The sequence below is a fragment of the Apium graveolens genome, chromosome 8 (genome assembly GCF_009905375.1).
Source record: "Apium graveolens cultivar Ventura chromosome 8, ASM990537v1, whole genome shotgun sequence".
Classification (NCBI taxonomy): Eukaryota; Viridiplantae; Streptophyta; class Magnoliopsida; order Apiales; family Apiaceae; genus Apium; species Apium graveolens.
In genome coordinates, this window is record NC_133654.1 from 224,237,765 (window position 1) to 224,261,091 (window position 23,327).

A 23,327-nucleotide genomic window follows, 5' to 3' on the forward strand; every position below is an offset into this window, starting at 1 on the left:
AGAGTTATCAGTTCTTTGTCACGAGCACTCCATTCTGCTTCAGGACATGACAGCCTCATATTAGGCAACTCTGGATGATCCTTCATCGGCACATGTCTTCCTTCTCTTAATACCCTCATATACTCTAGATTTGACGCCCGAATATATAAAAGCATTTTCTTCTTCCATAGATTGTATCTCAATTTATCGAACTGAGGAACCTTAATACTACTGACCTTCTGAGAACTCATCTTTTCATATCTAATAAAAATTTGTAATAATTCGTCTCAAAATATGATAACCTAGTCAGCCAATAATACCAAACCAATCAAGTCAAAACCAACAAAAACCAAAATCAGATCTACACACTGAAAGCACTCCCAGACTCCGTACAACCAAAATCAACAACAGAACTTGCTAATCTAACGGATCAGATATGTATATCGATCAACAAGCTCTGATACCAATTGTTAGGTCCAAAAGATACATACAGAGGGGGGGGGTGAATGTATATTTTTCATTTTCTAAAATTAATTGCAGCGGCTAATCAAACTATGTAAACGAAATAAACACACACAATTATATCTGGGTAAATATGCTTTTATTCAAAGTATAAATACCCGGAGGTTTGCGTACAACTTCAAAAATAAACACAAAGATCCGAAGCAACAAATATAAAAAGAACCAAATACAAAGGCTTTCAATCTAGGGTTCTTTTTATCACTCCAAAAATTAAAAGCTCCTATCAAATGATATTGAATACAATCAATGAAGCTTTAAATAATGAGTGTTATAAATTTGTAAGGCTTAAAATGGTGTGAATCAAATTGGACATGACCTCTCCTTGTCAAATCAAGCTTTCAAAGAGTGTTGAGATTATTTTGCAAAAGCTCCGCACTGTTGTAAAAATGGAGAGATAGATATTCAATCCGCATCTATTGATTATATAGAGTGGTAGGCTTGAGAGAGAATGAGGACACGTGGCTGCACCAGGACCAAGTGTTTAAATCAATACACCTTACAAAATATAGTTATTTGCATCCACTGCAGCTTCACTTTAATTTATAGGCGACAAGAAGATAGCAAGGGAGTTTGCCTTAATATTTTCTGAGTATCCAAGTTACATGTGACCAAGATAGCTAATGTACAAACTTACTTGCGACCTCAATACTCCCTATGAGGAGTTAGTGGCGACTCTAAGCTATTACAAGGACCTTACTTGTGACCTAGAGTGTGTCCAAGGGGTTGCCTTAGTTTATTTTAAGCTTACTTGCGACTATAAACTTCCTTGGAGGAGTTACTTGTGACCTTGTAGCTTTGGAGGGGGACTTTGCCTTAAAAAAAATCTCATGAATGTTTACTTGTGACTTGTAGCTCCTTGTATGAGTTACTTGTGACTCCCTTTACCAAGGAGGGTAGTTAGTTACGACCTCTACTCCTTGTAGGGAGTTAGTTACGACCACGATCGCAAGGAGGAAGATTTTTACTTAGTTTCTAGCCAAGGCTTACTTACTGGAAACCATAACTTCCTTGTAGGAGTTACTTGCGACCCATTTTACCAAGAGAAATAGTTACTTGCGACCTGGGCCTCCTAGTGTAGCAAAGGAACTATTTTTGACTTAGAAAATTAACCAAGTATATTTACTGGAGACCAAAAGGTATAAAGGTGCACTTGTAATTTCATTTTGCTCCTGTTTATTTCCCGAGGCTCGTACCAAGTCAAGATCAGTTCTTGTAATTAAATATTGAAATGTATTACCAGGATATTGCTTCTGATATTCAATATAGTGATCAGGGTGACTTCCACTACAAGGTAGTGATCACTTTGACTTAGTTTCTGTATAGCACTGCACTTCCAAAGCTGTCCTATCTTTAAGTCTTCTCTCTTGAGTCTTCGTCTGAAACATAAAACCTGTATTCCTGAATACCAATCCTCACTTGACAATCTTCCTAATTATAATACTCAGTTTTCTTTCACGAATCACTGACACCTAGTGCAGTAGTCTATTTCACAGGTGACTAGTTTCGCTCTCAGGCCTTCGTACTATATCTTGTCAAATCATTGTCAAGTCCTCTATCAGATATAAACAACTTCACTAAGAATCATTGAGGTCTTCATACTAATTCTGATAACTGCTTCGAATGAATCCAACTTTATTCTTCCGATGTCTGAACATGTTAATGAACTTCATACAAATCACTGTTGTCGTCTTCTTCACTGTAGCTACCAAAACCTTTGTGTATATGCACCATAAACAATCTGTACTGATTCTAGTGGAATATAGATTATTTCAAAGTCCTTATTCTATGTTGAGTTATCTAAACCAGTATTGTTGAGTTATACATACAGCTTCAATCTTGCTCAACACAGAGGAAGATAACGATAGCGAGGGATTACAACGTGATTGTTACTTCAATCTCTATTTTTGGTCGATTGTATCTGTTATTTCGAAACAATCTCATAAAATTGTAAAATACAATAGCGCGTTAATAAAATTTATATTTGTTATAATAATAATATAATTTTTTTTTAAAAATCTTTCTCCAAACACCTTCAAATTTTTAGAACGGTTAATTTGTTGACATGATATCAGAACTCGGACTGGCGGGAAGATTTAGGTTCGACTGGCGGGAGAACTCAGATTCGACTTCGTGTAACACTCAAAATTCTCACAATTTATTATACGCCCGAAAGACAAAGTTATACTTCAAAAAAGGGTGTCCATGATCCCCTTTTCGATATACAAATAGGCTCACGATAGAAAGTGAGTGTTAAAATAATTACATAAAATACTGATAAATAATAAGGATGTTTCTCTAACTACCCGAGAATGGATGATAGTAAAAATAAATGTCAAGAAAATGGATACTCGTATTTACAAGTGCTTGTGACTCAAATTTAATCTGTTGCTGCTATGCTATCGTTTTTAGGGGAGACAATCAGCGAAAGGCCGTCACTCGACTAAAAATTAAAGCAGAGTAGTAAGATTTTTTTAAATCCTGATTGTTGACCTTGAAATCATGATCCAACTATAAAAAAACTTAATTATCGATCAAACAGTCTCTGACAATCAAAACTCCTTGTAAATTAGTAGTAAATTTAAAAATATTTTTGTGACGGTGCCGAATTTAAAACTATCAAATTATCTCTTTTGCTTTTACAAATCAAAGTCTTTTACGCATGCCACATTGAGTATTTCGGCAAATAGACCAACAACGACGCAAGGGATATCATCGACGGTTGTCTTGGGCATGTCAGTTGGTGGTTAAAAGAAAACGTGGTCGATCGCGTAGTACGTGGCCGATTAATTAAGTTTATTCACATTTGCGTCCATATAAGTATGTTCCATGCAAATACAATGATGATGAGTTCTGGCTTGTCTTCTACACGTATCTTACTTTTATTATTGTACTAGTATATCATATTTTTTTTATTTATTTTTCATGTTTCCATTTATCATAGACTATTTTTGTTGTTCACTAAATCGGGGATTTTCACTGAAACAGTCTCCTTACTTTTTAGAGTAGAGGCATGTTATGCGTACATATTACCCTTACCAAACACTTCTCACGTGATATATTTGCTTTGGTTTAGTTTTGTATGATTATGATAACAATAAATATTTTGCTACACTTTATAATCGGATATAATTCAGCATATGTAATAATTGGGGTTTTTGATTTACTTTATGCGAATATACTCACAATTTCATTTTATAAATTGATTTTTGATTTGTTTTTCAATATGTAGACTAATTACATGGTGTACACTAATTCATTATATAGAAATTAAATGAAATAAACTAAATTTTCATTATACACAAATTATATTAAATAAACCAGAATATGTGTAATAAGCTAAGTTTGCAATGTTGTATAGGTTGGTAATGTTTTACATGCAAATAATACACAATGAAAATTAATTAATTCGTCTATAACATATATATGTGAAATTTGCACAATTTACAACACGAAAAAATCAAGATTTTTTTTTTTTAAAATGGCCCGAATCTCGGACGAGTTATTATACTACTTTTTTTTATCGTAGAGAACCCGCAGCCGCTACTATTTGGGTGTTCACTGGGTAAATTCAACGGGCTCACGCAATAATCTGTAAACTACATGAACTAAGATAAATCGTTTTTAAGCGACAGAATATAATTCAAGAATTATAATCATAAATTCTGTTTCCGTTAGATATTAGGCTATTTTAAGATGAATTAACAAAAACATCGAAATAGAAAATTAAGTCAAAAATTTACCGAAACGTTTGATACAGGTAATAGAAAATTAAGTATGCCTTCCAAATTCCAATTACCCAACAGGCCAACTTATAGGCCCATGAAGTCCATCATGTCCTTCAATCCAAAATCAACCAAACTGTAATTTTCTCACTATCTCTACAACGCCATGGCTATTTGTCTCCATGGCACTCACCTTCATTATCTCTCTTCAATCACAAATCAAAATCCTAACTTTCCCTCACCAATCCCGAGGCGTTCTATTTCGTTCATTCACAACCGTTCGATCAAAACCAGTTACTCATTATCTGCACGTTTTTCGATACGAGCGTCTCTCTTATCGGCTGATGTTGTAACTGAACAGACACACAAGCCTTCTCTCCGCGACCTCTGCCAAGGTCACGTGCCGGAACACGTGCTGCGCAGGTGCTATTACCTCGCTTCTAATTGATGATAATTGTTTAATTTAAGTTTTTTGCAGAATGATTGTTTGCATATAAGTTGATGATGTCAGAATATATAATGCCAATCTATATGAGTTGAAATGTTTAGCTGTAATGTTATACTGTCGAAATTGATGAGTAATTGTTTAACACGATTTTATGATTGCTGTTATAATGTAGTGGTTTACTCATGGTAGCTTATTTCGTACTTGTGAGTGTCGCAGGGCTGAAGATGTTGGATATGTTTTACCTACGGATGTCCAGGAGCAGGCGCTGCCTATCCTCTTTTCTGGCCGGGATTGTATACTCCATTCACAGGTTACTATTTTGTCTTAAAATTTCTTAAAAGAAATAATCTGGAGAGTTTTTTTTTCCAATTTATGGTTCAATTTGTGAGTTTTGATAGGAGCAGAATTTATGTCATAAAACTAAAATCCGATGATAAATTGTTGTATGCCATATTAAATATTTGTCATGATCAAAAGTTCAGTAGCTTGCCTCTGATCATTATGCAGTCGGTAGGACGCAGCTTAAGACGTATCAAAATGAAATTACTTTGTTTCTCTATTGTTTCGCTCTGGACTTGTATCCCTCAAATTCTTTTCCATACAATGTAATGTAACGTCATATAATTGGAGTGGTAAGCTACACACTTTCAGTAGCACTATGAGCAAACTTTTTCTGCATCTTCATTATTGAGTTTTGATGGATAAATCCTAGATTGGTTGTTTTCCAATTTAACACTATTGGCGAAGATTAAAAAAATAAATTTTTGGCTGCTAGGTTTTCTGCTTTCTTGAAGTGGTGAACTGCTGGTGAAGCTTGAGTAGTTCTACATTTAAAAGAGTGATGAAGCTCATATTGATGTTTTTTTTTGTTTTACTTGGTTCACTAGACAGGATCAGGAAAAACCCTGGCATATCTGTTATTGATATTCTCAGTTTTAAGCACTCGGAGGTCAACTGTGCAAGCACTGATTATTGTGCCCACCAGGGAGCTTGGCATGCAGGTCCGTGGATATATTTCTTCGTTAATCTGGGATACAATCATTGATGAGACCAAAATTTGCATATTTTCTGATAAAATATTTGTGAAGTAAGGTTACAAAAGTTGCTCGTACTCTGGCCGCAAAAAGTGGGGAGCCTGGAACTGAACAGAAACCTTGCACAGTTATGGCTCTTCTTGATGGAGGAACTTTGAGAAGGCACAAGAGTTGGTTGAAGGTAACATATTTCAATATGGAATGAGGAGAGTAATCAATCTCACTACTAGGTGAATATACACTCTAATTTGGAGATAAATTTTTAGAATGTGTTTTCCTAGAGTTTGGGTTTTTCCTCAAATAGACTTTTCCTTTTAGGTGCTGACTACCAGAGGAAATTATTATCACTTGTCTCCCTTCCATTCTAAGTTTATACCCCAGAACTTTATTGGCTAACAATTTTAAAAGTAGAAAATTTAATTGGTAGCAACGGTAAGTACCTGTGCATGGAAATCTATTACCGAGACTGTAAATATGTTGCTTATTTGGACACTGATCATTTTGTTAGACATAAAACAAAGACGGCGAACACCTTCTATATGCTTTTTTTAATAAAGAAAACGCAAACAGTTTGATGACATTTCCTATTTCAAATTATGGCATGTTGATGACCTGCTTACTGGGAAACAGGCAGAGCCCCCTACAATACTAGTTGCAACAATGGGGAGCTTGAGCCAGATGCTGGATAAGAACATTTTAAAGTTAGAATCTATCCGGGTTCTAGTAATCGACGAGGCAAGTTCCAATTACTTTTTTTTTTTATTTCTTATACCTTTCCGTCTAAGATTGCTCCATGTTGTGATAACAGGATAAAGTGATACACATGTACTATTTTCCCATATATAAATAAGAGTTACAAATGTCTCATATATAGCAGAACATACGATAAAATCATATTAAAATAAATCCCACAACTTTAGAGATCTCAAAAACTAATATTATGAATAGCTACTTTACGATATGCAACATCTTCACCACAACTATTTTTTAGTAGCTAATTTGAAGCCAATTTCAAGTTATTTGTATAAATTCTGTCCTTTCAATTGTTAGTCATATGCATACAAATGTAGATTTGCATCTGTAGTCTGTACAAAAAGGCTTTCTTGGAGAACACACATATCTAGCACATTTGGACTTATAGTTTCTGTATAAATGAAATTACAGGAGCGGAATTAAATATTTACAGATATTATAACTTGTGTCAACCTGTACTTGAATGAACAGTTTTTATTCATATATATGTGGTCTCCCTTGATATCTTAAAAAAATGCAGGATAACTAATATGATTTTATTTTTTTTATGTGTTTTGTTTAGGTCGATTTCATGTTTAATTCTTCAAAACAAATCAGTGCTGTTCGAAAGCTGCTAAATCTGTACTCCGCAAACAGTCGTCAAACTATTTTTGCTAGTGCATCAGTTCCCCAGCATAATCGATTCTTGTATGATTGTATACAGCAAAAATGGACCAAGGTTTGCTGATTGAGGTCATTTCCCTGTTAACCTAACTATATAATATGTATCATCATCAGCTGTTGTATGTTATGCTAACTTAATCTTATAACTGACAGTCTGATGTTGTACATGTGCATGTAAATCCCATTGAGCCAATGCCGTCATGCTTGCATCACAGATTTGTGGTGAGACAGTTTCCAAGTTATATTTTTCTTAGGTTTTTGTTCATATAATGTGCATATATGTGGATATTTTTATGATCCCATGCCATTTTCTTTTGTCAATGTTACGTGTCCTAGATGAAAAACGATTTGATGAGCTTATTATATTTTTTTCTATTGATTGGTTGTGTAACATTAGGCTAATGGTTTGTTATTTCTCAGATATGTGACAAAAATGAAAGGCACACAACCTTACTCTCGCTGGTTCAGTCTGACGCACCTCAGTCTGCCATTATATTTGTCGGTGAGCAGGTTAGCGTTACTTATGTAATTACATTTCTTTATCAAAACTAATGAGGTGGTTGCATACTAATATTTGAACATGTCATATAGTCCGAGAAGTCAAAAAAGGCTGGAAATGCTCCACCCATAACCACTTTAATTGACCTTCTGAAGAGTTCACTTGCTGGATGTTCAGACATTCTTCTTTTGGACGAGGATGTAAATTTTAACTCACGAGCAGTGTCATTATCGGTATGTACGAGACATTTTTCAGTTTTGTAGCCAATTTATGTTTACGTACTTTGTGAAAGTCTAGGACTGAGTGAACTGATATAAATATTATGTCAATGCATTGTCTACCTTGTCAGCATAATTTTGTTTATTGATTTTTGAATTCAGGAAATGAGACAAGGTGGCGGTTATCTTCTGGTGTCTACAGATATAGCAGCTAGAGGAGTTGACTTGCCAGAAACAACCCATATATACAACTTTGATCTGCCAAAAGATGCTGTAAGTTATCTCCATCGAGCTGGAAGGACTGGTAGAAAACCTTTTTCCGATAACAAATGTATTGTTACAAGCATTTTAACTTCTGAAGAGCAATTTGTGTTGCGGAGATACGAAAATGAGCTAATGTTTCGGTGCGAAGAGTTGTTCCTGTAGATATAGTTGAAAATTTTGAATTGAAGCCCTGTACCGGCAATTACCAGTTCTCTCTATATATTTTTTCCAATTATAAATATATAATGTTAGTTCTAGGTGCAATATAACTGCGAATGAGACAGTTGGTAGGTTGGATGGGAGAATTATTGAATTAATTATAAGTTCGTGTTGATGTACAAACATAGTTGTAATTTGTAAATTGTAACTAATCTTGCTTTGTGTTTACTGCACAGTAAGTAAGGTCCCTTTGTATTCTCTGGAATGTATTGTGAATGGGTGGTGAAATGTCCAAATCCGTGGTGGTTGGATATTTGCTCATCTATGATGTATATACTTCTCAAGTATTGGCTGCGGCTCAAATTCTTCTGAAAATTTTCTAGACAGAAATTAACGGAATAACAATACCAGAAGTTAACATACAAATATCATATGTAGCTGTAGCTACATGCTGCCTGCTCAAGCCTTCTTCTCTTTCCTAATTCTGTGGTGTAATCTAATGCAATGTTTTCTTTTGCCTTTTCTCTGCTGCTAGCCTATTAATTTAATGCAGCTATAATAATTAACTGCATTCAACTTCAACTTTTGGATTAATTAGTTTAAAAAAATTAACAAAAAGTATTCATATTAACATCATTGAATACGAAAGATTATTTGATTTTCAAACTACACTTGACTTGTTATTTATTTATTCAGTGATCTCGAATTCGGACGGAGATTGAAGTAAGCAGTTCCCTAACTTTATTCCCGCGCTAATGCATATGTACGGGACAAAAATATGAGATTTTGTATTTTTGAGGGAAGATTAACACACAGATACCAATTTCTGAAACTCTCGTCAACTTTATCGACTCTAGTATAGTAGTAGTTAACGGCACGGGAATGCTGTAACATGAATTATGTAGAGTTTGTATATAGGGCTTGTGAAATGGGATAGTTAAAAAGTATGCTGTGATTTATGATGCAGTATTTTTTAGAAAACTTTGTATCTGATAGATGATTTCTTAAAGTATTTAAATGCAAGCTCTGCAATTTCTGCTATTTAACATGAAATTTATTATTTGACAATATTATGTTGAACGCTTAATAAAAAATGAATTCTTTTGTGTTAGTTACATTGGATTTGTATTATTTAAGATCACGCTTATTTCAACCGTTATAAGAGTTGGTTTTAAATTAAATATATAATATTTGAAAAATGCACACCCCATTTGTTCAATACCGTGAGAGATTGAGCCTGTTTGACACAGACTTATAAGTCAAGTCAGCTTATGATTTAAATCGAGGAGTGTTTGTCGATTCAACTTATAAGTCGAAATATTAGTAAAGACGTACTTATTCTCAACTTATTTTGATTTTTCGTATTTTTATTAACTTTAGTTTTAAAAAATATATTTTAAAATGTTAATCTAATTTAAAATTTACTAATTAAGATAATTATATTAAAAAAATAATTTATTTTAGTCCATTTAAGTAAAAAAATATGACTTATAAGTAAGATTATCCAAACACTTATATAACTTATAAGTATTCATCTATTTATCACTGATAAGTCACTTATTAAATATAAGTAATAAGTTACTTATTTTAATATTTTTCAAACAACACATTGTTGGATGTGCGAAGAAGATGGAAGAACTGTTATTTTTGGCCTCTAATCTTAAATAAATTAAATAATTCAGAAAATAGTCAAATTTAACCAATTGTAAATATATATTTTATTTAAAAATTGTAAAAAGAAAGTAATGTCGGATTGAGCCAGAAGTAGGGTGCATGTCACGACGGCACGGGCATGCCAAGATGGGCATGTCATGACGTCAATTAGCGAGGTATGCCTTTTCATGATTCGGCGTGCCTTTTTACTAATTTTTTTTAATTTTTAATAATTATTTTAATATTAGAAATATCCAGAAATAACAAATCTAATTTTAAAATATTTACTTATATTTTAATTATATCCTTATTATATCCTTAAGAGAGATCTTATCCAAATATTTGGTAGTTATGGTCTATACCGTCAAAATAATCTCAATCGTTGGATCATAAAGATAACATCTTAGCTGAATAGAAAATAATCACATTGTTCTAATATTATTCAAACATGAGAATATGACATAATTTTCGAATACGATTCTAAATAGAATATGATTAAAGGTTCAATCAATCATAAATAAAAAGGATGGTTCTACTAATCCCCAAATACTAAAATATGATGTAATGATATAACTGTAATATGATGCAATGATATAACTGTAATAGCTATATAATATACATGACAAAAAGTAATTAAATTCAACATTCGTATATTTTTCAATATATACATATTTGTTGAAATAATATTGCAACAAACTGTAAAATGATAACAATATAAATACAAACATCAAGAGTAATAATATACCTACATTAAAATTTTTAAAATAAATTTATAAAATTTTAAAAAATAAAACAAATAAATTTTAAAAAACCGTGCATCTCACGGGCTATAAGCTAGTATCTAAAAAGTTACTAATTTAAATAAGTATTATGATGGTATTTGGTTGTTACTGTCAACTAACTTTAATTTTATATTCAAATTTACTGTATATTAGTATAATAATTATTTTTTAAATTTTATTATATTTAATTGATAAATGACATGTCATTTGGACATTCCTTTTGGCAAAAAAGCATGGCTATAGCCTAGAGGCATGCGGGGAGTCTCGTGACATTTACCTAAGCCGTAAGCCGGGAGCTCCGAACCAAATCTATAACAGCACGCGTACGAACACCACACGAGAGTGAAGCGCGTAACAAAACACACCAGCTGCCATCTCCGATCACTTCAACTTCACTTCTAATCAACTCCCCCCCTCTCTCTCTCTGCAATCTCTCTCTGTTCTCTCTCTGCAAACAAACATGGCGGCTTCAACTTCATTATCTGAATACTTAATTGTAGTTGTATCTTTACTAGCAATCTCAGCCATTAGATCAGCAGTAGCATCAATACACACCTACCATCGAGATCCATTTCGTGAAGTCGGTAGCTCATTTCTCGTCTCCGGCGGTAGCGAAGGCATCGTTGCTTCCACCAATGCCACTTCTTTTATCCAGTAATTATCCTCCCCCCTACCCTCTTGTATAATCGAATAATCTTGTTAATTTAATAAAATTCTCCGGTCTCTAAGTTTAACTATATAATGTGTATCCTTCGGAAGATTTTATCAATTGCTTAGCGCAATCTGTGATATTTTTATAAGGTTTATTGACAGATTTAAACAAGTTCAATTTGTTTAAGTTGAGATTTAGAGATTAGAATGCTAAATGTAGTATACAATTAATGGTAAGTGTTGATATAGGATGGATGTTAAGATTATTCTATGCTAATTTCGTTTAATTCTGGCTTCCTTCTTCAGTAGTTATTGCCGATCGTTTATTAGTGCTCTACATTGCTACATCTTCGATGTGTATACATGAGTTTGAACTACTTGAATCTAATTAGGAAATATGTGAAAGTTCAGTTAGTTTGTACTTTATATATCTTTTCTCAAATTGTTGTGTGTGCAGTTTTCTGTCAATTTATGGATTGATTTGCAAATGCTAATTACTCTCCTTTTTAAAGAAATAGTCCGCAGCACCTTTTTCTCTAGCTAATTTGATGCAAGTCGGTTTGGTTTCGGTTGATATGAAAGTCAATTAATCGACTTTATAAATATAACGTACTTGAGCGGTAAAACTGTTGTTTAGAAATTGGTTTCGGAATATGAAATGTAGGATTGAGTTTGCCGAGAACAAAGTGAATAATGTGGAATTGAGGTGCTTTAGTATAGACTGGAACTAATGGATTTGAAGTGACTCTAGTTTAAACAGATATGTACTTAATAGCATATTCTCAGCTCCAGAAGGTTCTTTTATGGACAAATTTGAGAGATTTAGAGATTTTAAAAGATCTCTGACACTTGCTTTTCATTACTTTATGTTTACCGAAAGGCCAATTCGTGCAATTTAGATTTTACCGAGTTAGTGCTAGATTATATGAATGATATCAAAGATGGTCTTCCTGTAAATGATTACATCTCTTATTTCTTATTGACGATTTTCATAGTGTACTTGTACTTGTATAGAATATAACTCATTTCAATTTAAATATAGATTTCAGAATATCACATTTTTGAGGAGTAGAGCAGCGGCAGACCACCACCCTATTGTGTCTCATAGTTCTGGGTTGGTACAAATTGTACTTTTTGAAGCTGCTGATCGTGATAATATTGGCGGTTCACCTTATGGCGGGCAGAGGTCTATCTGTTGCACCCCTGATCTCGCAAAGCTGGAAGGTTGTAAACAAGGTGAAGTCATTAGAATACCTTCTGCAAATGATAATAAGTGGCCCATTGTCTTGAATGTTCATTTCAGTGGGAGGCATATGGCGACCCATTTGAAAAATACAAAGATTCAGATCACAAAGACTGGAATGTACAACTTATTTTTTATATCATGTGACCCAGAACTCAATGGAATGACCCTGAGTGGAAGAACTGTATGGAAAAATCCTGATGGTTATTTACCCGGAAGGATGGCTCCTCTCATGAAGTTTTATGTGATTATGTCTCTTGCATATGTGTTGCTTTGTGTCATATGGTTTGTCCAGTACGTGCGATTTTCAAATGATGTATTGCATCTTCAGCATTGGATCACCATTGTTATTGCTTTGGGGTTGTTTGAGATGAGTCTTTGGTATTTTGAGTATGCGCACTTCAACAAAACCGGAACAAGGCCTGTTGGAATTACAACTTGGGTCGTCACAATTGGAGCTATAAGGAAAACTCTTTCACGCCTTCTTATACTTTGTGTGTCAATGGGATATGGTGTTGTTCGTCCTACTCTTGGTGGCTTTACCGCCAAAGTGTTGCTTCTTGGATTTACTTATTTTTTGGCATCTGAGTTGCTAAATATTACCGAATATGTTGGCACCATAAATGACATCTCAGGAAGAGCAAGAGTATTTTTAGTCCTTCCTGAAGCTTTGCTGGATGCATTTCTTATTTTGTGGATTTTTACTTCCCTCTCAAAGACACTGGAACAATTACAGGTACTCCTTTATTCTATTGCTTGTTCAAATGTATACCAGTATATTGACATAAGATTGACAAGATGACCCAACATTGTTCACCGTCGTCCACACTTTTGTTTAGCAAACAAACTACTTTTTTGTCCAGGTGAAGAGAAGTTCTGTCAAGTTAGATATATACAGGAAATTCTCAAATGCCTTGGCAGTTGCTGTTGTTGCTTCGGTTTCCTGGATAGTATACGAGGTATGTGCTTATGGACATATATACATGACACTTGTTTATAGAACAATGTCAATTGGTCCAGTTTCCACAGTATTAGATATTTGATAGAACATTTTCAGGAAGCATCAATGATCAAACTATACACTAGGTGTATCATTGCATATTTCTGTGTGTATATATATATATATCTGTCATGAATACAAAATGAGATCTAACAAACTAGTGCAAAGCACAGACAAAATTATGTAACTCTGGAAAACCACGTCCCAACTTGCATCATTCATCAAACCAATTAATTATAAAACGATTAATCAATTAACGATACCTAAGACTAACAATACTTAAGCATACATATCAAACATAATATGACAATGCATATATAGCCATGACAAACTTAACCAAGACTTATATCTAAACACACAGGTATTGCCCAACTCATATTTGTCTTCTCAGATAGTACCATATTGGGATGAACCCAACTATATCCTTGTTTACTCAGCTAGCTTGACTTATAAAATTTTTGGAAGTTCATACATCTAAATTTCCTTGTAAACTTAGCAAGCTTAGCTAACTTGTCATGCTAAGTGTGCTATGTGTTTTGACATATTTAGTTTTTTTGTTGTAGATTCTGCTGGTTGATAAGTGATAAATTTTGTTCTTCCACCGGTATTTAATTGATAGTTTGTTTGTTTTATACTTAGTTTACTTTTAAGTCAATTTTACTTTTGACTAAAAGAAGTTTATTGGCGATGGTTAATGTATGTACGTTGTATTTCTTGTAGGTTTACTTTAAAGCAACAGATCCTTTCAATGAGAGATGGCAAAGTGGTTGGATCATTAGTGCTTTCTGGGACATCCTTGCATTGCTATTACTCTGTGTTATCTGCTATCTATGGGCCCCATCACAAAGCTCTCAGAGGTAATTTTGAATTTCAAAATATTACTATTATTGTAGTAGTTGGCGCTACTTTGAAAGTACAGTTTCTAGGAAATTAAAGCTTCTTAATCCACCTCAGCCCATCTGAGCCTCCATCACTGGTATATGACATCAAGAATAATTTCCAGTACAGCCAATAGTTTAAGTGAAAATGCTAAGCTATCATAAAAAACATTTCTTCCTCTGTCTTATTGCTTTATTTTTGGCTAAATAGTAGTTTTTTTTCACTTGTTACCAATCATCTTAGTTTTTCCTGACTAACTGGTATCTGCTGCTGTGTGTCTGGCTGCACTTCTTCCTTTTGCTGGCCGGACAAGAAAACACTCCGGAAATCAGTTTCTGGAAATTAAATTTTATATATAGCTCTTATGAGGATCAAGTTAACGATTGGGTCAAGCTTAGGTGCCATTTGGATCAGGGGATTCCAACTCGGTTAATAGGAATGGGAATGAGGTTCTTACACCATTCATTTCCGTGCCCATTAACCCGGTTGCAATACCATGATCAAAACAACCTCCCTTTCATTGTCATCTTTGGCCAAATAATTTAATATTTTTAAAAAGCAGAATCTTATTATATTAAAATTTCTTATATTTCGCTGAATTTGTCAGACTTACTCCTAATGGCTAAGGTTAACATAATTAAAACAATAGATGAATAGAGGATATAAGTGTTCCTAGTTGAAGCTTGATAGAAAGTCTAGTGTGTATGTAGGTCTTCTTTTGGCAAGACTATATTAGCGATTTTGGTTCATATAATCTGATGTCAAACGGCCAAGATATTCAAAGTAGAGATTACCAGAGCAGATGAGTGTTCCTAGTTAAAGCCTGAGAGGAAGTCCTTTATTTGCAGGTTGTCTTTTGACTGGACTAACATTCACAACTTTCGGTCATTTATATCATTGACATGTATTGTAATTTGCACTCAGGTATGCCTATTCTGAGATGGGTGATGAAGATGAAGAAGAAGCTCAAACCTTGTTCAGTGCAACACAAAAAGGCGATATAAATTTAGTCAAACTAGAGAGAAGGGATAGTGGAGAAGGCACACATGGTTTTGACGAAGAAGATGAAGAGGGTAAGCGGGAGTAGTTTAAAACTGTCCAGATTGAGGAGAATCTTCTGTATAGAGGACGCAGAGGAAATTTTTGCTGCAACAGAATTAAGAACTGCCCGCCAACTTGTGAATTTCACTTAAAGAATATAGATAATTTTTTGCTTCTTTCTATTTTTTAATAGTTACAGTTTACCCCATTGTAAGGTGGGCAAGGGGATTTGGTGTCGGTGGGGGTGGAGGTACTTGGTTGTATTTGTAACATTTGGTGCTTCTGAATAGAACTGCTTATTAAAGTTAAGGATGAGTTTGATTTGTGATTACACATATTACCGAGAGACGACTGCATTGTAAGTTACTCTTGCGTTTTATATATGTAGAAATCCAAGTAGTAGAATCAATGGTTCATCAGCATTGTAATTTGTGACACTGGTTAATGTAAATCCGAGTCCGACACCGCACTTGAGTCTGAATTGTTATGGATATACTAGCTGCATTACAAACTGTCATTGATACTGTCCTTAAGCAACTGTGAAGTAACAGGGATGTTGGCTGTACCATAAGCTTGGCAATATGTTTGAATTATGTTGAGGATGCAAACATTTAGACCACGGAGGACCAAAAATTATCTTCCGTTTTGTTCGCCACGCCTTTGTACAATTAGGCTCCTGTTTTGCAAATTCTGTTTGAAACTTGATTGCTTCAAGTCATAAAATATGCTTCGATAGTCCTGATGTACCATTTTGTGCATACTGCAGAAATAGCCTATTTTGAATATTGTTGCTCACTTGCTTGGATTCTTAATATTTTTATAGATGCGATTCCTATATTTTTTCTGGAAAGCATTTTACATGAAATATACAATTGATAAATGTGCATCTCAAAATAGGAAAGTGAGCAATATGTTTTTTTAAAAAAAATCCATTTCACCAAAAAAAATAGTTATTTTATCATTTTTATACCTTCATGTGCATCCTCGATGCTGATACCTTTTTTTTTGCATAATTTCATTTTTGATTAAGAAAAAAGAGGGAGAGGTGTTTGATTGATTTACATAAAAAGTCAAAGTTTACTCAAAGGAGGTGATAAATGATTGGTGGAATCAAAGTAAAAATGCATGAATTTCTTTTCCATATGAAATTTAAGAAATGTAAGGTAGAAGAATGTCAATGTCAATATACAAGAAGCATGATAGAGATGCATATGATATACATGCAGAATCTTGAACCATTTCACCGAAAATCCGATATGCAATACAGGAGGGGGGCGGCTTTGCAACAATATTTGACTTTGCTTATTCTACATAAGCATGTTTGTGAATTGTATTACACCAACATGCAACCAATCAATATTATTCATAATAAATCATATATTTTAGTAATAAATAATGACTTTTTAGTTTTTGCATGTTTCATACTATTTCTAAAAAATTCAGTGCATATAATCTTTGATAGGACAGTTGAATTCTTTTTATACACACAGACATTGCGTAGGAATGTTATAAGTTTCTACGCAAAAGTGGGGGACAAATAGGAAAATAAAAATACATGTATATATATTATGGCATGCTGATATTATACTTTGTTGATTATCTTTCTGACCTCTCAAAGCTTTGGCGGAGACTTTACTCTGGACACCACTAATTTAATTGTTGACCCCTTTAGGTGTTTAGCTATTTATTTATCAGGAATAGTAAGTACCTTGTTTAGGATTAAGTAAATATGCATGTCTTTAATTACAAGAGTTAGGTTATTTTACAACAATTTAGATCTTTTTTTGGCATCATTTGCACACTTTCAAATCTCTCCTAAATAAAATTTACCCAAAATGATTCAAATTTTTGTTAAATTTATATATATTTATCAAAATATAATTCTCCCTTTTACTCCATCATGAGAACAAATAATAATCTTTTTGGCACATTATAAAAAGGTTATCACATTTATTTATAATTTTATAACTTCTAAATAATTAAAAACCTTTTCCCTTTTGTACATTAACATTTTTATGTCAACAAAGTAATTCTAAATTTAATAATATCATTTATTGTACAAACATCTTTTAAAATACGAAAATGCATGACAACAATCAACAATCACTAAAAAATAAAAAATAAGATCAATATAAATAGTTTAAAAGTTATTATACAACAAATATATGTATCAAAAAATATTTGAGATATTTTAAATAAAACGATTTTTAATTACTTGCAAAATCCGTTTTTTTAAATTTTTTATTTATAAAAGCTTGATTTTTCAATTTTTTTTAGCGAAAACACAATTTTGCATCTGCATGCAAGGAATGTAACTAAAAATAATTTCATTTATCTTTCAAAAAAAATGTAAATATAGGTGCATATTTGATTAATACTTTTGATTGCAAACAATATTTTTGTAAATTTATTGAAAATATAGTAAAATTATAAGAAAAAACTTAAAAATATATTATTATACACTATCATTGTTAATAAACTTCAGTGTAGGTCTGACTTGGAGGCCAGGTTTTTTAAAATCGATTCAAAGGATATTAAAAATGGAGTTGTCCAAAATCCAAAATGAAGTGTAATGCAACAACCAACCAACAAGGATGTTGCATTCTTTCTTTTTGATGAAAGGAATAATCCCTATTCTAACTTTAAGTAGTAGCCACCCAAAAAGGCTCCCTGTGACATAAATAATCCCTATTCCTTACTCAGTGCTACTAATTCCACTTTCCTTGCATCTATGTGGCCTTCCAACATTTTCCATTCCCATATCAACTTCACCATCACTTTCATTTCCATCCACTTCCTTGTTCACAACACTTTCTTCATCTTCAACTTCTTCCTCAACGTCATCTTCTTGAATTTCTGACCCTACTTCCTGCATGCAATCCTTCGAAATTCTTAGCTGTAACCTGCCATGAGATCGGTGAGCTTCAAAGCAAGTACCAACAGATGCTGCTTCCACAACTTTGATAATTAGCCTTCCTTCTTCTCGACAAGGCCTAACTTGATATAAATTCGAGCTTCTTATAGTTGTCAAAGGAGGTGGAAAACTAAGCGAATTCGCCTTCTTTGCCGATGAAATTTTCCTGATATGTTGCTGATGTACTTCCCTTGATGGTTTCTCATTTCTTGTCTCCAAAATGGTGCTCTCACTTGTGTCACTGCCTGTTTCATTTCCCAAATTTTCAGTGCATAGTTCTAAGCTCCTCTCGGTAAGCCTTGGTGATGAAAATGAGTTGGAGACTTTAGGTTGAGATGAATTTGGAAGATTTTGAAGGAAAATCCAAGCACTGGAATCAAGATTGGGGATCATGTGGCTTTTGGCAATAGTAATTTCAGGGAAGATAGATTGTGTTTGTATGGATTTTGGTGCAGTCAATGTAAGCAGCAGTGTGTCTGTGGGATCAAGACATGACTGTAAGCCTTGGCACATTACTGTTGACATGGCTAATGGAATAATTTTATGGTAATATGAAGATGAGCGCTATATATATATAGATTTATGAAAGAAGGGATGAGTGAGCATTGACAAGGAGGGGGAATGTATATGTTGTATGAAAAGGTTGCACAAACACCTCGTGCTTCATTCTTTTCCTCTTCTTTTTTTTTTCCTTTTGCTCAACTGTGGTAGGGCTGCAACTGCAAGTATAGAAGCTTCTCACACCACTTGTTTAAGGTATTAGTTTGCTAATAAATTTTTAGAAGAATAAATTTTTATTAATATACTCCCCCAATCACGTTTTAGTTCATGTAATAAAATTATTCAAACTTTGACTGATATTTATTAATATTTTATAATGTAATAAAATAAAAAAATTATATCATTGAAAAAATATTTAATCTACTTTAATATAAAAATCTCAGCTTTTTTTTAAAATAAAGGTAATTTTTAATTTTTTATCAAAAATTAATTAATTTCACCAACATAAATAAAAATGTGACATCTAAAGACCACAGACCCAATAAATTTTAAAGAATTTTGATGGACCAGAGAATTTCAACAACTCACTGTTGGTATTGAAATAAAATTTTAATATAAAAAATGTCAAAATAACCCTTACAAAAATCTTATATTAAATATTAGGGGTGGCATAAGGAAGAGAGTCAGGCTTGAGCTACCACATTAAAAAATGGGTTAAATATTAAAGTGTTCATTCAACTAAAAATAATCAGAAACTTAACATTGTATCATTTCAATAACAGATAACTCAAAATATGTGTTCGAAAATTAAAAATTATTTTATCGATTTTTTCTTCAATTTTATTACAACCAAATGAAAAGTTATAAATTTATAATATTTTAGATGATTTTGTGAGATTTTTAAAAATTTATCTACTAATTATTTTTATTTAAATAAAGAAAATGACTACAAAATTAAAAATAAACAGTAGATAAATTTTTAGAAACCTTACTATATTATATAAAATATTAGATATCATACATTTTCATTTGGTTGTAATAGGATTTAAGAAAAATATACAAAACTTCATAAAATAATTTTTAATTCTCAAACACATATTTTGAGCCATATTTTGAGGCATGTGTTTGATATTTATTATGAATTTAGTGATTTAAATAATACGTCAAATTTGATGATTAAACTATTTAACCAATTAATAAAGAATTAATTAATTCATAATCTTTTTATTAGCAAAAGGTATTCTCGTTCTCCTTAATCATGTTAAAATTTCATAATCCATAATTCCGTAGATAAAACATATATACTACAAGAAGTATTATACTGAGCCAATGAAGGTGCATTATCGAAGCCAAGCCACAGGCTCAGCCCATTCGCTTATTGACCGGTGTGAGTCAATAAAGAAACTGGTGCCCACCGAGGAAGCCGGACACTTGGGCCTGTTTGGTTTGTGAGCTGAGGGGGGTTGGGCTGAGTTGAGGGGGTTTTTAAAAATCATGTTTGGGAAATAATTTTTTTAGGAGGGTTAGGCTGCAGAGGGTTTTGTGAATGGTTAGAGGGGTTCATTTCTCCTTAAAAAACGCGACATTTCTAACACCCCGATTTAGGGGTTAACTTATTATTTCTCCCCATTTACACTTATGTTACTATGGGTCTTCTAGCTTCGCTCCTCTCGGCTCTCGATCTCTCCTACGTGAACATCTCAGGGTATATTTTCGTTCTCTCTTCCCCGAATCTCACGTCTCTCTCTCTCTCTCATCTTCTCCATCGTTCTTTCACTATTTCTCTCTCCCAATCTCTCTCTCCATCTATCCTCTCTCTCTATATATATGTATATCATTCTCTCTGTTAGAAAATGGAAAGTTTGAGACATATTTTATATATATTCTTGATATGATTTCCGGAAGCTAACACTTGGAGGTTGTTCCTTGACATGAGTACTTCAACTTTCATATTTGGATCTAAGACATTTTCTTAGTGGAATCCATGAATATATTGCGACAAAGTTGCTTGTTTGAAATGAGTTATGTGGATTTTGTCCCACATTAATATTGTGAAAGAAAGATATTGAGTTTATATAGTATCTTGTGTTATTGTTGTTTACAACTACTAGCATAAGTGGAATGATTGTGTGGCCTAGTGCTAGTGGGAACTCTTATATTTTTCTTTTCTATTACAAGTTTAATTATTTATTTTGATTATTTAATTATTAATATAAAATATATTGAGTAAGGATTATTTTAATCATACTCTGAATATATTTTGTAATATTAATATTAATTAATCAGGATATAATATAAATAATAAGGAAAACCCATATTGTTTATCTTTTCTGTTTTGTTACTTGGTGTACCACATCGAGTAAAATAGAAGAAGAGTAACTTGAGATGTCTATATATTGAGAGGTACACTTGAGATAAACATGACACAAGTCTCGGTGCTTACCTCGCAAACATATATGAGTGGCATAGGTTTTATGGGCAAACTGAGGTGCGAGTCGCCGTTGATCATTGCTGGTTGTGTGGCTAGATTGATCTCTTGCTGTTTTATCCTGGAAGCGATATTGCTGCATTCCATCACAGCTTAAGTGGGGGCAATAATTTCTTCAAGAACAGTCAAGTCCTCTTGAAGGGTTTGGCAACTCAACTGTTGTGTTCTTTTTCTTATCAGAATTCGGAAAGTGATAAGAGATAAGTTTTCTTTACTTTATTTGTCAATTACAGTCTTTATAGTTTGTTATTGCCTTCGTGTTTTGTTTCGTTAGTTGGTTATTTGGTTATTTGCCTTGTTATTGTATATATATAACTGCCCATTGTTGCTGTGTACTTAGAATTATACCCAACAATCTTGAAGAGATTATAGTTATATATAGTTAATTAGCAAGATGGTTAACGAAACTGGTGATGTTCCTAAAACTGTTGAGACTGGTTCTGGTTCTGGTGGTACTACTACCATTGACTGGACCACGTATCGTTTCCCCAGCCAATTGATTTATCGGGTATTCCTAATAAATTCAGTGGTGGAGCTTCTTTTTCTCGTTGTCAGGAAAAAAAATGAAGCTCTAGTTAACGGTTAAGGATCTATGGTTAGTGGTACAATATGATCCTCCTGGGTTGGATCAAGAGAAAGCTGAATATGTTAAGGTTTATGCTTTATGGGCTGAGAAGGATGGGGTGGCCAGGGCAGCCATTTTGGCAGCCTTGGAGAACACCTTGTTCGATGTTTATTCATCAGATGCCTATACTGCTAAAGTCTTATGGGATAAGCTGGACCAAACCCATAATACTGATTCTTAAGGTCTTGAGAAGTATTTTGTGGCTAGGTTTCTTGATTTCAAGTTGGTGGATGAGAAATCCATGACTGAACAGGTTCATGAGTTTGAGATTTTGGTTCATGCTTTGGGTGAGTCCGATATGGTCTTGCCTGAGAAGTTTTGAGTGATGTCTGTGAATGAAAAGCTCCCTAAGTCTTGGGAAGAGTTTCTTCTCTCCCTGAAAAGACAGAAAGGATAGATCACATGGACTAACTTGATGTTGGACATCTCAGTACAAGAGCAGCACAAATCCAAACAGGGACATGTGTTGCCTGTGGAACATGGGAGCTCGAAGGTGAATGTAGTGACTGTAGGACAGAAAAGAAAGGTAGTCACTAAGAAGGCTAACACTAAACCTGACAAGAACAAGGCTAAGAAACCAAAGGCGAACAAACCATGTTGGTCTTGTGGATAGGTTGGTCATTGGAGTAAGGACTGTCCAAGTAAGAAAGCTAAGAAAGCTGTTGTGGTAGCTCAAGCAAATACTGTGCTTGGACTTGGAACCACAAGTGGGCCTGTAGCTAACATGGTCGTTGGTGAGGTTGTTGCCTCTGGAACCGATGACGGGTATGTTACTTACAATCCTGTATTACTTTCCACTTATATGTCATATGAATGGTTGATTGATACTGGAGCTAATGTACATATTTGTGCTGATAGTAGCTTGTTTGTATCGTATCAACAGAGTAATGGAGTGACAATGACGATGGGGAATACGTGTGCTGCACAAGTGCTTGGAATAGGAAACGTTGACCTGAAGTTTGCTTCTGGGCGGATTCTATCTCTGACTAGAGTGCATCATGTTCCCTCTATTCGTAGAAATATTATAAGTGAGATTTGTTTGGTTAAGAATGGCTTTGTACTTTCTTTAAAATGTAATAAAGTAGTTATTACTCATACTGGTACATTCTTTGGCAAAGGTTACTTGTCTAATGGTTTATTTTTAATAAATATTAAACCCGTTTTGGGTGGTTTTATTAATGATAGTGCTGCACCTTCTGTTAATTGTGTAAAATCATCTAATTTGTGGCACTTACGACTTGGTCATTTAAACTTTGGTGCTCTAAAAAAATATGATGAATATAAAGTTG

At 33.5% G+C, this 23,327-nt stretch overlaps 3 protein-coding genes across 5 annotated transcripts; 2 read left to right on the top strand and 1 right to left on the bottom strand.

The window, feature by feature from the left end:
* Nucleotides 1-4,321: 4,321 nt before the first annotated feature.
* On the top strand, nucleotides 4,322-8,627 carry LOC141679129 (DEAD-box ATP-dependent RNA helicase 58, chloroplastic). Of its 3 annotated transcripts, none has more exons than XM_074485616.1 (10): nucleotides 4,322-4,646; nucleotides 4,888-4,981; nucleotides 5,559-5,672; nucleotides 5,764-5,886; nucleotides 6,336-6,440; nucleotides 7,021-7,176; nucleotides 7,275-7,343; nucleotides 7,542-7,631; nucleotides 7,713-7,853; nucleotides 8,001-8,627. In XM_074485616.1, the coding sequence occupies exons 1-10, from the start codon at nucleotides 4,390-4,392 to the stop codon at nucleotides 8,262-8,264; spliced, it is 1,413 nt and encodes a 470-aa protein (XP_074341717.1). In that variant the 5' UTR covers nucleotides 4,322-4,389; the 3' UTR covers nucleotides 8,265-8,627. The 3 variants fall into 3 exon arrangements, with proteins under 3 accessions (XP_074341717.1, XP_074341718.1, XP_074341719.1); XM_074485617.1 differs by having other exon boundaries at nucleotides 4,630-4,646; nucleotides 5,563-5,672; nucleotides 8,001-8,625; XM_074485618.1 differs by lacking the exon at nucleotides 4,322-4,646 and having other exon boundaries at nucleotides 4,894-4,981; nucleotides 5,563-5,672.
* A 2,338-nt stretch (nucleotides 8,628-10,965) lies between these two features.
* Nucleotides 10,966-16,186, top strand: LOC141678044 (uncharacterized). Its single transcript, XM_074484229.1, has 5 exons — nucleotides 10,966-11,350; nucleotides 12,390-13,326; nucleotides 13,454-13,549; nucleotides 14,311-14,447; nucleotides 15,394-16,186. Exons 1-5 carry the CDS (start codon nucleotides 11,157-11,159, stop codon nucleotides 15,554-15,556), a joined length of 1,527 nt encoding a protein of 508 aa, XP_074340330.1. The 5' UTR covers nucleotides 10,966-11,156; the 3' UTR covers nucleotides 15,557-16,186.
* A 2,019-nt stretch (nucleotides 16,187-18,205) lies between these two features.
* Nucleotides 18,206-18,949, bottom strand: LOC141680375 (protein FANTASTIC FOUR 3). The gene has a single exon (XM_074486620.1). It carries the CDS (start codon nucleotides 18,947-18,949, stop codon nucleotides 18,206-18,208), a length of 744 nt encoding a protein of 247 aa, XP_074342721.1.
* Nucleotides 18,950-23,327: the final 4,378 nt, after the last annotated feature.